Source organism: Etheostoma spectabile, chromosome 20, assembly GCF_008692095.1.
Source record: "Etheostoma spectabile isolate EspeVRDwgs_2016 chromosome 20, UIUC_Espe_1.0, whole genome shotgun sequence".
NCBI classification, from domain to species: Eukaryota; Metazoa; Chordata; class Actinopteri; order Perciformes; family Percidae; genus Etheostoma; species Etheostoma spectabile.
The window spans coordinates 19,416,027-19,430,012 of NC_045752.1; the positions used below are offsets into that span (position 1 = coordinate 19,416,027).

The 13,986-nt window shown below is 40.1% G+C and overlaps 1 protein-coding gene across 1 annotated transcript in view; it reads left to right on the plus strand.

The window, feature by feature from the left end:
* gabra2a (gamma-aminobutyric acid type A receptor subunit alpha2a) overlaps positions 1-12,473 on the plus strand; it is a 28,320-nt gene extending 15,847 nt beyond the window's left edge. Inside the window, exons 5-10 of the mRNA XM_032499825.1 lie at positions 24-244; positions 872-954; positions 1,735-1,878; positions 3,252-3,404; positions 7,289-7,491; positions 8,846-12,473. Coding sequence (XP_032355716.1) covers positions 24-244; positions 872-954; positions 1,735-1,878; positions 3,252-3,404; positions 7,289-7,491; positions 8,846-9,151 — 1,110 coding nt within the window. The 3' untranslated portion in view covers positions 9,152-12,473. The remainder of the gene's footprint in view (positions 1-23; positions 245-871; positions 955-1,734; positions 1,879-3,251; positions 3,405-7,288; positions 7,492-8,845) is intronic.
* Positions 12,474-13,986: the final 1,513 nt, after the last annotated feature.

The following is a 13,986-nucleotide window of genomic DNA, read 5'->3' on the forward strand; positions in this document are numbered from 1 at the left end:
CTCTCTCTCTCTCTCTCTCTCAGGAGTACACCGTTGATGTTTTCTTCCGTCAGAGTTGGAAGGATGAGCGGCTGAAGTTCCACGGACCAATGAACATTCTGCCTCTCAACAACCTGATGGCCAGTAAGATCTGGACCCCTGACACCTTCTTCCACAACGGCAAGAAGTCGGTCGCCCACAACATGACCATGCCCAACAAGCTGCTGAGGATCATGGAGGACGGGACCCTTCTCTACACTATGAGGTAGCTGGTTCACGTTCATTCATCCAGCTGTACATTCCTATTCAGTGTCACTCATTCAGTGTTATGCATAGTGTGCTGAACCCTGGTTGGTTTTAATTGGAGTTTATGCTCCATTCCGATACCACTTAATAAAGCACTTTAGAAAATCCATGTTAAAGTAGTTCATTTTCTGTTCTTTTTCTGTTGTCACTGACTGTCAAACTAGATAATAAAAGAAGGTTCTTTGCCATTCATTGTTTGAGAGTTTAACCCGAGCCAGACCAACAACAAAGACAGAAATCATATCACATCCATACAGGTATAGTAGTATACAGCTGTTAAAACATAATAAAATAGATGACACACTGGTATCGGCCGATCCGCAAGTTCAGATATCAGAATCTGTATCAGGAATAAAAAAACTATATTGGACCATCTCTAGTTTTAAAGGGGACATATCAATATAAAACTCCCTTTTTCACAGCATGTGCACATACACTTGGGAATCCAGAGTGCCTACAACGCCATAAACTGTGAAGTAAGACAACATATCGTTTAGTGACTTTAAAGTCAAATAACATTCATTTTGCTCCTTGTTTTTCATTATTTTGCATGTGTGTGTGTGTACTTGTATGTGTTTCCTACCAGGCTAACGGTTCAAGCTGAGTGCCCCATGCACCTTGAAGACTTCCCAATGGACTCTCACTCATGTCCTCTCAAGTTTGGCAGCTGTAAGTGCGAACCCTCCTCCACCATGCGCATGCCTCCTGAACCTTGCCGTCATTTTCACCTTGAAGGATATGTTTAATGTTTCCAACACAGACTACACTAAAACGTTGCTTGGAGCTTAATGTTTTCTCTTTTTCCTTTACCGATTATCAAAATTGGTTTTGCCTCCCAAACAGATTACAAATTTAACAAGGTAGAGCAGGAAATCATATCGATAAAAAATGCTCCATGTCATCTGCCTGTTAAAACTCTTTGGCAGTTTTACAGAATTTACTAAACGCCTTTTTTTTTACACAAAAGCGTCTGGTTTTTCTTCCCAGAACGACAAACTTGTAAGTGTCGGTTTTTGAGACATACACCAATAGGTCGCAGTGTAACATTTGTCCTCTAATCTCTAAATTACTCTGTTCAAAAATATATCCAAATGTGGTACACATAATGTTTGACTGTTTCGTGAAGGCCCAAACATAGACCTCTGAGTCAGGAAGCATCCTGCAAAGACTCAACATTAATAACCAACTGGCCAATTGATGTAAGGCTGTGCATTGCACTGACCTAGCAATCAATCCCTTCTCAGGGTCACACACAGCACTGTGGACTCTGGAAACAGAGAACAGAGGGGTTGACTTTTGCAATGCGACATGAAATGGGTATTAATTGATATGTTTTGTTTAGCTAACATATAGAAAACATAAGAGGCTTGTTTTAACATGCTGATTCTGATGCAGGAACCACACCTCTGGGTTGAGACTGTGTGTTGAATGTTGCTCTCTTTGCATCAGATGCCTACACTAAGACAGAGGTTACTTACATCTGGACTCGTAATGCCTCCAAGTCAGTGGAAGTGGCAGATGACGGATCCAGACTCAACCAGTATGACTTGGTGGGCCAGACTGCGGGGGAGGAGACCATTAAATCCAGCACTGGTGAGCATCATGCACCGGTTTTTAAGTCAGTCGGACAATCAGAAGTACCCAACCAGTGTCTGGACGAATGAAAAGGTATCAGGACAATTTGAATTGCAAGCTTGGCGCGATCCTTGGTGGCCCTTGGTGTGTCACTCAGCAAAGTGTAAATGTCTGATGTGAGTGGTGTTATATAGTTTGAAAGATAAGCTAACTTAGCACCACTCATCCAAATTTGAGTTTGGATATCAAACAAAAGCTATGCAAAGTCTACATACTCGATATGTAGACTCGATAAACTGGAGAGCGAATGGAAACACAGACCTACAAGCAGAAATCAAGCAGATGAGGCCGAAATTAAATTAAAGCTAGAGAAGGAAAAAAAGAGGTCACAACAGATACAAGTAGACAGAGAAGTGAAGGTAGTGAAGCTCGGGTGAGAGCGTACAAAGCTGTGAAGGTGGTGAGGAAGAGACTCACCACAAAACCCTTAACATCTGTGCCAGTTTGAGATTTTTTCACTCACAGTGCCAATTTTCTTTCTTTTTATCTGTGTTTTATGGCATTAAATCCACTCTTTTCATCCCTCTTTGAAGTTTTGTTTTTTTTATTCTCAGCCTGGAGGAAGAAAAGGGTGGGAAGGGAATATGGGAGCTCCCAAAGTTTACAGCATCACAGGACTAGAAGTAATTTGTGAATTAAAAAAAAGAATTAAAGGGAATTTTACCCAAACAAAACTGCATCGGACTTCTCACAAAGACAACCGAGCTTAAGTGATGGCAGAAACCTTCGACAGGCACACACACAACGCAGTACTTACTGTCAGGAACAGTTATTATTCTCCTTATTGAACTAAATAACAACTTATCTGCATTTCACGATGAATGCATCACACATGAATATAACACTATGTACACCTGACATTCATTCAGCTTTTGATCAATCTAATAATCCTGTAGTAGTAGTAGTTCCATCATTGTCAATTCTTTTATGTACTCGTTGTTTTTGTTCAACCGCAAAATGGTGATTGTTGACTTGGTTTATATGTGCAAAAATGTAATTATATAAGTGATTATTAGTCGGACTGTTGATCTTAAGCAATGTTAGTAAGCACGCCCATAGCAACAAAAATGACAAGAGAAGGGGGGGGGGTACAGTTCGGAAAAATATGTATTATTATAATAAAGAGGCGTGCTTTATGTCATAGGCTGTGTATTTGTGTTATTACATTATCTGGGTCAAACATCAGTGATATTACCAAAAGATGTGTTCTGAAAATGGAGACCAATATGTTGATAATGGAAATTATATTGATTTGTTGACAGCCCTACATGTGTCACCATTCTCACACAGTTAAACTGCTCTCTCTCTCTCTCTCTCTTTCTCTCTCTCAGGTGAATACACGGTCATGACAGCTCACTTCCATCTAAAGAGGAAGATCGGCTACTTTGTGATCCAGACGTATCTGCCCTGTATCATGACGGTCATCCTCTCCCAGGTCTCCTTCTGGCTCAATCGAGAGTCGGTGCCAGCCAGAACTGTCTTTGGTGAGTGTTTTTTATTACTTTATCTTTATATAACATTTCAAGCTATGGGTGGGAATTACAGGATACTTCACTATACGATACATGATTACACTGAAACTTTTTCCGGGTTACAAATCGCAGCACATGATTTGATATGGTATAGGATAGAATTACCTTAATAATTGTAAAGGGGTATTGTAATGTTGATCATTCAGTCTTAAGCAGCTGGTCCATATTACAGTACACAGCACAACACACAGGCTCAACAAACAACTGCTGTATGCTGTACAGTTGGTATATATGGTGATACTGCTCTATGATAGTTGGTTAGTCCTATGCTGGCCAAGGTAGGTCTCATATACTGTACTCACAGTTGGCAGCAGAAGGGAATCAAAAGATTTGTGAAGTGGCACTCACAAGAAAATAAATCTACCACTGCTTCTTACAACATCAAAGAAATTCATGGCTGAATCCATCTCACTGTAGCAAGTTTAAACTGTGTATTGCAGCTAATTCTCATGGTTGTTGTGATCCATGGCAGACCGGGCTACCAGTGCTGTCTGTTGCACAACAACACCAACACAATTCATGACATTAGTCCTGCGATAAACATGAACTTAATGAAACTGCTATATCTATATCCTTGGCGTTCCACCTCTGGGATTGCTCCGGGATTTGTCCAATGTCCTTAAGCTTTCTTAGTGTTGGAATTTTTAACTTTGGTCAATTCATGAAGACCGTGGTTCACCTGCTCCTCAGATCTCTACAGGGTCAATTGTTTGGTTTCTGCTAATAACGCTGCGGCCCGTTGTTTTTGCGTGTGACTATTTCATGTGTGGCACCGGGTTGGGTGTCAAAATGGGCAGTTAACACCACAGACGGAAAAATAAAAACATACGTCACAGAATGGACATTTCAAGGGAGAAATTACTGCCGTTAGCATTGTTGTCAGAGAAGATAGTACTTATAAACTAACACTTTTTTGACACTTTTGTCACTAACTGCTGCAATTTTGTCTCTTCGTTGTTGTTTTTTCAACGTTTTTGTAGCAGTTTTTGATTTTTTTACGACTAGTTTTACAAACATTTTTGGGAATTTATGGTCAATGCACACCATGTAGCCTATTTGAAATTATATCTAACTTTTGAATTAAAAAAGCAGAAAGTATGAATAATTCAAACTAATATTTAAGATCAAAGGAACGTGTGTTGATGGACAATCACAGACTGTCAAAGTGAAGTCAGAACAATTCTAAACAATCAAATAAAACACCAAATATTATATAAAATTTGGTTGAAAGAAACCCAAATGTCCTGATATAGAAACTTTGAACATGGGTCAAATTTGACCCGAGAACTAGAGGAGGGTTAATATATGATGTCATAATACAACAGCAACATATGTTGGGTATGATTTGGGGAGCATGAATATGATCAATTTGCTGTATTCAAGCAATAGTGACATGAGTTTGAAGCTATAGTGCGTAGTTTCTGTCTTCCCCATGAGGAATTCTAAGTAATGACAACAAAACTGTTGACGCGTCCACATGATACAAGCCTTCCGTGATCGCGCACTTGCCCCCATCCCTCCTCCACGCAGTTGCTAGTAGCCAAGGATGACAAGGAGGATTAAAAAACATAATGGAAGAGGTCATTAGCTTCACTTGAGTTTCTGTGCAGGAATAATCTTCTGAACATAGTCATACTGAGAAACACAGAGTTGGTTGGAGCTGAGAGTCTTAATTAGCTTTGTAGCAACTCATTTGGCAATGGCTTGAATGTAACGGATGTTCATTAATATAAAAAAGAAATATTATGGGTTCAAGAGTAATAAAAAAGGACATTTTGACACTAAACGTGATGCTCAACGTAAAGTCGAGCCAAGTAGGGAAAGGCAATTTGGCCTAATAATAATATCCAGATATTTTTAGGGTCATGTGGATATATTTTGTTTTATATCTTGATATTTCCATATTTCTTCTACAATAGCATAACTGTTTGATTTACCTGTTTGATGCGTGTCATCATTCTAGTAAACTATTCTGAATTTAGAGGGAACACAACTCGCATACTGGATCAAAATCCAATCAAAAGAACTTTATGTTTCCTGTAAGAAAACTGCTGGCACAAAGGTGGCCATGGCTCCTTTGGATCGTAGGGGAAGCAAATGCAATCTCCTCCCTGGAGGTAACAGATGGTACTGGTTGTTGAGATTATGGGTTGGCTCTCATATGATGAGTTTACTTTTCCCGATGGCCTGTTTATCAAATATGGCTGTGAGTGTGGTCTGGGGTTGTCCAATGATCTTCCCGCTCATCTTGATGACTCTGTTAAAGGGACATTTGTTCAACTCAGTCAAGGAACAAAACCATGCCAGTAAACTGAAGTTAAGGGTGGATTAGATTAAACAGTTATGAAAATTAGTATTGACTTGTTGACCTGCAGTCGTCGTAGCTTCGAAAGAAAGTACAGGTGGTGTTGACATGTCTTGAAGATTTGATTTTGTTTTGAAGTCAACTTGTCAGCAATAATTAGACCAAGGTATGTGTAGTCTTCCAGTCTCTGTATTGTCTGGCCATGTACCTGAAGAGCAGGGAAGGTCGGTGGAGTTGGACAATTTAGAGGGCTTTAATGTTGAAATCCCACATCAGAATGCCCTGAGATTGCGTGACACTGACACACTGGGTGACACTCTGAAGCTGCTCACACATGATGCGCGGCAAAACCGCGAAGGGAGGTGGCGCCCAATTAGTTGCTGCACTACCCCTGGCGTTGCATACCGCCCGGATGTGCCGCTTTGCGCTGCGCTCAAATTTCAAATTATTTCAACTTTAACCGAGTTGCCACTAATCTTTCAAAAGTGCAACCAATGAGATAACAGCATGTAGTTGCCTAGCAATGGGAAATAGCTTCCTTGACACCCTAGATGAGGAGTACCTGTAGTGCGCTGAGAGCAAATCTAGGCGGCTTGAGGTAGTGATGGCCAAATGAAGCTTCTTGAACTAGTGTCTTTATTTCCTGAGCCCACTAGATGGCGCTCTTGGTTTTAAGAGAAAGGTCGAAGGCATTGCAATTCAGAATATTCTCGACCAATTGTTGAACAGAGAGCGCCATCTAGTGGCTGAGAAAATAAAAACACTGGTTCATAAAGCTTCGTTTGGCCATCACTAGCTAGAGGCTGTATTCTCTCATTTTGAAGTGAAAATAGTCAGTGGAAACAGAAGGTTTCTCGATGACACTCTAAGGTGGCGTGCTGTCATCTTGAAGTTCCATTGGCCTTTGGAAATGTGTTCTTCACTAATAAGTTTGACAAATTATTCACACAATTGAAATAAAATGTTTCTCTGAATACAGTTTGCAGGCAGTAGTGTTCTGGTTTTGTTATTTCTTTTTCATATATCTTTATATTGTCAAGTCATGCTTTTGGGACCTCTCTGTTTTCCTTTGTTTTTATACACGTAGAACGTCCATGGTGGAGATCTGATTGACAGTCATATAAGACGTGCGTGGCCATTGTGTCAGTTAATTTCTATGTCTGAAATCTAAATGAAATTGGGATCAAAACCAAGGAGGGTGAACGTGATGTCCATTTGCTTCAAATTACAACAAATATTACAGAAAAATGCATGATGATTAATCTCAAAGAAAATATGGAAGGGGAAGAGATATGAGTGTATGGTTTTGTGTGTGTGTGTGTGTGTGTGTGTGTGTGTGTGTAATGCAGTTTCAAAAGGAAAGCACAATATCCTCTTACAGTGTGTAGGGATGTGTTCACGGTGTGATAAAGAGCTTTTAAATATGACCTGCAGCCCAAATAAAATGTATGCGTGTCCCCTATATCAATCGTCATATCCCTGCAGTTACCAAATAGACATATTTCTCTATGCTTTTGCCCTCTCTTCCCAGGTGTTACCACAGTTCTCACCATGACAACCCTGAGTATTAGTGCCCGTAACTCACTGCCCAAGGTGGCCTATGCTACAGCCATGGACTGGTTCATCGCCGTCTGCTACGCCTTCGTCTTCTCTGCACTAATCGAGTTTGCTACAGTCAACTACTTCACCAAGCGAGGCTGGGCCTGGGACGGAAAGAGTGTCGTCAGTGAAAAGGTACAGCTGTCCAACACCTAAAGGGAGCATTCCTCTTCAGGATCAATCATCGTAAAGGCTATCATGTTGCATGCTCGGCTTTATTGGGAACGTAAAGTATTAACCCGTAGAGCTGGAACAATTCCAGATGTTGTTATACAAGCAGTTGTCTCAGAAAGAATCCCAGGATACATTTTTTGGTTGTATCACTGTCATGTGACCCAAATAATGTAATAACACAAATGCCAACCCTACAGGCAAACAACGCCTCCTTATTATCATAAATCCTTTTTTCTAACTATATCCCTGTGTTATTTTTGTTGCTATGAACGTGTTAAGGGACCAACAACTAACAATTAAACTAATAAGATATGGCCCGACCAATAAGCACAATTGTATATTTACAATTTGGCATATCTTAAAAAAAAACAGCAATCGTCACAAACCGTAAGACTTCAGCTTAGCAATCATTGCGTTTAAATAAAGAAACGGTGATTATGTAAAAAGAAATTGACAATTAGACAATTATGTAATAACTGGTAAAGGCCTACTCATCCGTTCTTATTCCTAACTCTTCAAATAGGGACTCTTGGTCAGATACAACGCAAAAATTATATATATTAATTCTTTTTTAAATCTAGAAATTAAAAACAGATTTCCCTAACATTAGTTATTTGTAGATATTTATGAGTTTTCACTAAAAGAATATGATAATAATTAGTCTTATTGTCTCAACATACCAGCAGAACAATCAAATATATTAAAGTTGTTAAATTAAAATGTATAAAAATACAAACTTAAGATATGAAATTCCATACCAACATGCTATTTAGTAACTTTAGGAACTTAGGCCTATGTGAGATTTTTTAGTACGTCCGAAACCTTAGTACGAAACCAAAAGTACGTGAACATCATACTATTTCCAGTGAATGTAGTATGTAGTACGCAAACACTAGACTAGCGCAAGTATCCCACAATGCAATGCGGTAGTAACGACAACGTTCAAACAGACTAACGGACAGCAATCAAGTAGCACTGTAATCTCAAAAACTCTAATTTACATTCCTACATATAAAATCCGTGATTTCATCACCTACGACCGTTGGCCCAGTTGATTACTGTTTTCAGGGATTCCAGTATTTGCTATGGCTTAGCTCGGCAAAGGTTACCATGGTAACACGTCTCCAACCGGCAAAAGTTCTCAGGATGTGACATTGAAAATTAGAGCTTAGGGCGTCCCAAAAGATACACATGTATATTGAAAGATTCCCAAGTACTGTATATTGAAGGATAGTAAACATTTTGAGCCTGTAGCGCAGAGTATGAGATTTGAGATGCAACCAAGCTCTCTAACCCTGAGGCATTTTCCCTGCAGAAAAAGGAAGCGTCGGTCATGAAGAAGAACAACGCCTACGCTGTAGCCGTGGCTAACTACGCTCCCAACATCACAAAGGACTCCACGCTACCCACCATCTCCAAGTGTGCTCTGAGCGATCCCAACCACAAGACCCCAGCGGAGATGAAGCCTGAACAGAACAAGAAGACCTTTAACAGCGTCAGCAAGATCGACCGCATCTCCCGCATCATGTTCCCCGTGTTGTTTGGGAGCTTCAACCTGGTCTACTGGGCCACCTACCTGAACAGAGAACCAGTCCTTGTGGACGCGGGTCCTTCCAAATGAACTGTAGGAAATCACTTCAAACACAATTCAGCCCGTTCAGGACTAACTTCTGTTGGTATTCCTTTTTGTCAGCCAGAAGCGGTTTTCCATGCACGGAGAATCCCCTTCTCTCAGTCCTTGCTGAGTACAGTTTGGGATTGTTGCAGGTAAACATTGTAACTGGGTGTCGAATAACCCTGAGAGCTTGTATTACAGGAGTGAGCCAGGCATCTTTACCTGGTCATTGTCAAACAAGATACTTTTAGTTTCAGCTGGCCGAACTGTGAGAAAACGAAATGTTTATTTCTTTTTGGATCTCAAAAAAAAAAAAAAAAAAAAGAGAGAGAAAAAGACATTTCCTGATTTAAAAGTCATCTTGGTGGACACGGTCTGTTCCTGTAGTCCTTATTAGTTTGTTTCCAGAAGGTTGATCAATTTGGATTTAAGAACTGTGGGGTGGGAGCTCGGAAGAGCAAGACCACTCCATCCAACCCAGGAGTCTCCCTGCAGAAAAATACATTTCCTTCTAAATATGGCATAGAATTATAATAGGATACTATTTCATTTATTATATGCATTTAAAAAAAAACTAATTTATCAACACAGTCTATGAAACAGATTATCTAAGGATCCTTTTCTCATAAATGTGTAACGTTGGGTTATGGAAGTCAGAATTACAGGAAAGACTCTCTGAATTTTATGTCACCGTGTCCAACATTTTAATATCTTAACACAATGGTTTTGTCATTAATTAACTTCTGCATTCATGAGACAGAAGGGAGTTGAGAGGCAGCAAGTCAGCACATTGCTCCTCAGTGTAGCGGAAAGATATCTCTAGAAGGTAGTCTGGTTCTGTCCCATTACCATCCATACCACATCAGACTATTTGCTGGGAAACATATTCCACAATCACTCCCGGGTCACATGGTGCTTTGCCGCTCCCTCTGTAGCTTTTGTACAGCTTTATAGAATTTTGTCTTCCCCCACACGGACTGCGTCACACTGGGGGAGATGATTCTGACTGGATACAAATGTGTGAGAATCGGTGTCTGTGTGTATGAAATATATATATATATATATATATATATATATATATGTGTGTGTATCCAAGTTTTTTCTTTAAGATTTATTGTAATCGTTTTTTATACGCAATGTAGCAGAAACAACCTAGAAGAGCATATTGTGTCTGTAATACTGCATTCATTGAACTTTTGTGTAGTCTTTGTGTGAAAGTTTAAAAAAAAATATTATAAACCCTGTGATTCGTTTAATCCACTTTTCCACTTAGATATGTTTCAGAGAAGTCATAGTTCTAGTTATCACTATCTTTTCCACTTTGAACACTTGGCCACATTTATTATATATATATATATATATATATATATATATAGAGAGAGAGAGAGAGAGAGAGAGAGAGAGAGAGTGTGGAAGCTATTTCTGAATCATATGATCGCTAGCACAAACTGATGTTCAGTGACATTCACTGATAACAAATCTCAGTGTCTTTCTGTTTTTAGCTGGGCAAAACTCAGATACCTCAAACATAACTCAGAAACTTAGAAACTCAGAACCTTCAGAGCCAACATGTGTGAAAACAAACAGAAAAGAGGCCAAAACTGCTAAGAAGAACCCCCTGCAGGGGGCCAAAGAGGTGCACCTTCTAAAATGTGTCTGTCTAGCCTTGTCTTATTGGGTGTCAACGGTGGGTGGGTGACCCTTGTTTATTGTCAGTGTTGTGTTAGTCTCGCATTGCCAGACCTTCAACAGCGCTGCGGAAGAAGGTCTGGCAAGTCCACACAACATTCCAGGATAGGAGAAAAATGTACTTCATGTGGTTCATTGGCTTTTCTCTAAAAGGTCTTGGGTGGCGCTAACCTCCGCACGGAGCTACGGTGCCACTGTAAAATAGCCTTGAAAAAGGAACTTTCGGTGGAACATGCATACATTCAAAGGTTGTTTTAGTCGTGCAACAGAAAACTCCGATTGGACAGATAGTCTAGCTAGCTGTCTGGATTTACCCTGCAGAGATCTGAGGAGCAGGTTACCAAAGTCCTCAGAAATCCACCCGAGTTTAGAACGTCAACACAAAGAATGCAAAAAGGGACAGACATACGGCCAAAAATATGTGAAACGTCGTCGATATGTACTAAACTCTCGCCAAAGACTAAAAACCAGGCATTCAGCCTTTCTCTTGTCCAGTCATTCCATTTCTCCATTTCTCTTCTAAGCTTCCTCCTTGTCCTCGTCGGTCTCTTTGCTTCTGCAAGGATGTCTGTAGAGGCTGCTGAACCTGGTTGTGTTACATGCTCACCCGACTCCAATTCTGTCACACTGCCCCCCCCATGTATACGCCAACACTCACCCGGTGCCCAGTCCTGACCTGACAGCTTGGATAACTGAGCTACCCAACTGACGGTGGCTCCAGTTAGCAGCAGTTAGCGGTTAGTGGTTAGCCGTAGCACCACTTTAGCAACAAGTAGAGCTTTCCCTTCGTCAAGAAACTCCATAAATCACCAAGAGTCAAGGAATAGCTGCCGGAGGTAGAAAGAGGGAAAATATTTTCTTTATTAAATCTTACGCAGTTTTGCCAGTTTTAGTGACGTGGTGCATTGAAGCGCTAAGCACCATCCCCTGGAAGATCAATCACACTCGCCAAAGTTACACAAGTGTTTGAGTGGAAATGTCAGAGGCACGATTCTCCGTAATACAGTATCAACGTGTATGTAGTATCAAAGTGATTTTGCAGCAGTTATTTCTTTCATTGAAACACTCAGTGTCTTTGGGATTTGTTTTACTGGGAGAATCTTGCAGAAATGGTTATGCCTAAATACTGCCACCCCCACTTGGCCCAACAAGTAATCTAGTGTCTACATATTCTACCACACCCTGCTGCTACCTGTGAACCCCACTCCTAACAACCTACCCCATCATCCACCTGTGTGCTTCGTACATGTTTTCACATTCAAAGTTGATATTAGTGTGCCCCCTCAAATGGATGGATGGATGGACACAACCTTTTCATTAATATGAAAGTCACACATTCAGAAAATTCTACTTTAACAGAAAGTTAATTGACTGTTAAAAAAGGGAACCCAGTCCCATATGAATCACTTGTGTTTCTTTTATGTCTCAAGCTTGGGTCAATCTACTGTGGCCCACAATCCAAAAACAACCATTTTGAAACCCGTAATGATGATATTCCACTTGTTTTTCTTCTGAAAATCTGCTATGACCCTAAGGCCCCGAAGGAAATGCGTGAATGCTTCCTCCAGGAAAGGAAGCTGCCTTACAATCACCGAAAGATGATGGCACGCAAATGTGAATAAATGAGTTTTACTGTTAATTGTTGTACTTCAGTGTGCAGATGTAAATAACCGATCGCTGATTGCTGTTGGCACTTCATCTCCATTTCTTTTAAACACGTAACCTGCAAGATCTCTGCTGGGACACCCTAGAGACAGGAAGACTGGAGTGGTTTTGGGAAATTACAGTGTTGCAGCAGCAAAATCAGTCACATATCACAGAACAAATATTTGAATATATACAAGTTGAGAATACAAAAATGTGTTTTCACATACAAGGAATTTTCCACAGTGTTTTGGTGCATGACAATTAACCTAGTAAGAGGAAATACAAAATAAAAAAGGAATACTACAAAGGTTAGGAAACATGAAATGTAAAGAGCCATGTAATGAACAAAAATGAACAGTATTTTGTAATCTTAGAGAATAAAATAATCTGCAGTGTTATAAACATGACCTACGCTTATGTAGACAAGTTAAATTGGGAAACAACGGAAGGTGCGTCATCCATATTTTAAAGTGACAGAAGAAGAATTCTAAGAAAATGGCCAGTGGAAGCATAATTAATCATGTTACACTGGGGCTACAATCTTGCAATGTGGAGCTTTCAACACAATTTTAGGTCTACTCCATACAAAGGTGTCTAGATTTTCTTAATACACAAGTCAGCAGGCGACGGGGCATCCAAATCCTCACAGTGCTTAGAGCGGCAGCTGCATTGCTGAGAGTGGAGTCCTGCTGAATGGGCGGTGTTGCTGAGGCGGTTGTAATCAGGCCCAGCACAGCATCAACTGCACATCAGCACATTTAACCTCCTGTCTGCACTTCTCCACCTGCCTTTGATCCGCACCAGCAGCACCTCTACCCCTACTGCTGGCCAGCCTTTCACTGGGTGTCATCTGCCCATTCACACTGAGAAAAAACACATCGGCTATGGACAAATAAGATGTTAAATACAGTATAAACTAGGGCTGCACAATATGGAGGAAAATATGCGGTAGGCTATGCAATAATGTTAAAAACAACAGATTATAAAATTGACCTTGTTCTGCATTTCTTGTGCTTTTAATATTCTGCTAAAATACTTGTTTTCATAAAATAATTGCTTGTTGATTTTAAAACACATGAAAGGAAACCATTTCAACAACTTTTATTGGAAAAATTTAACATTGAATTGAGTATGAAAGGCACCACTAAAAATAAAATGACACATTTTTTTTTCCAAATGCAATGATAAATAAAAATCCCTGAGTGCAGCATTTTGCGATGTGTTTAATGTTTGGATGACGATAAAAAAAATCTAGTATAAACCATACCCAAGCAGGTAGGAATACACTTCTTGTTGGCTCTGATTACAGAACATCTCGAGCTTGGCTAAAGCTACCGTGGCCCACAATACAAAAACAACCATTTATTTGAAATAATGTCCTTTCATGCAAATGTGATTCCAATACCCCCATCTTGTTTTTCCTCTGAAAATCTGCTCTGACCTCGAGGCCTCGAAGGAAAAGTTGCAAAGGAAGCTACCATGCAATCACTGAAAGATGATGGCAT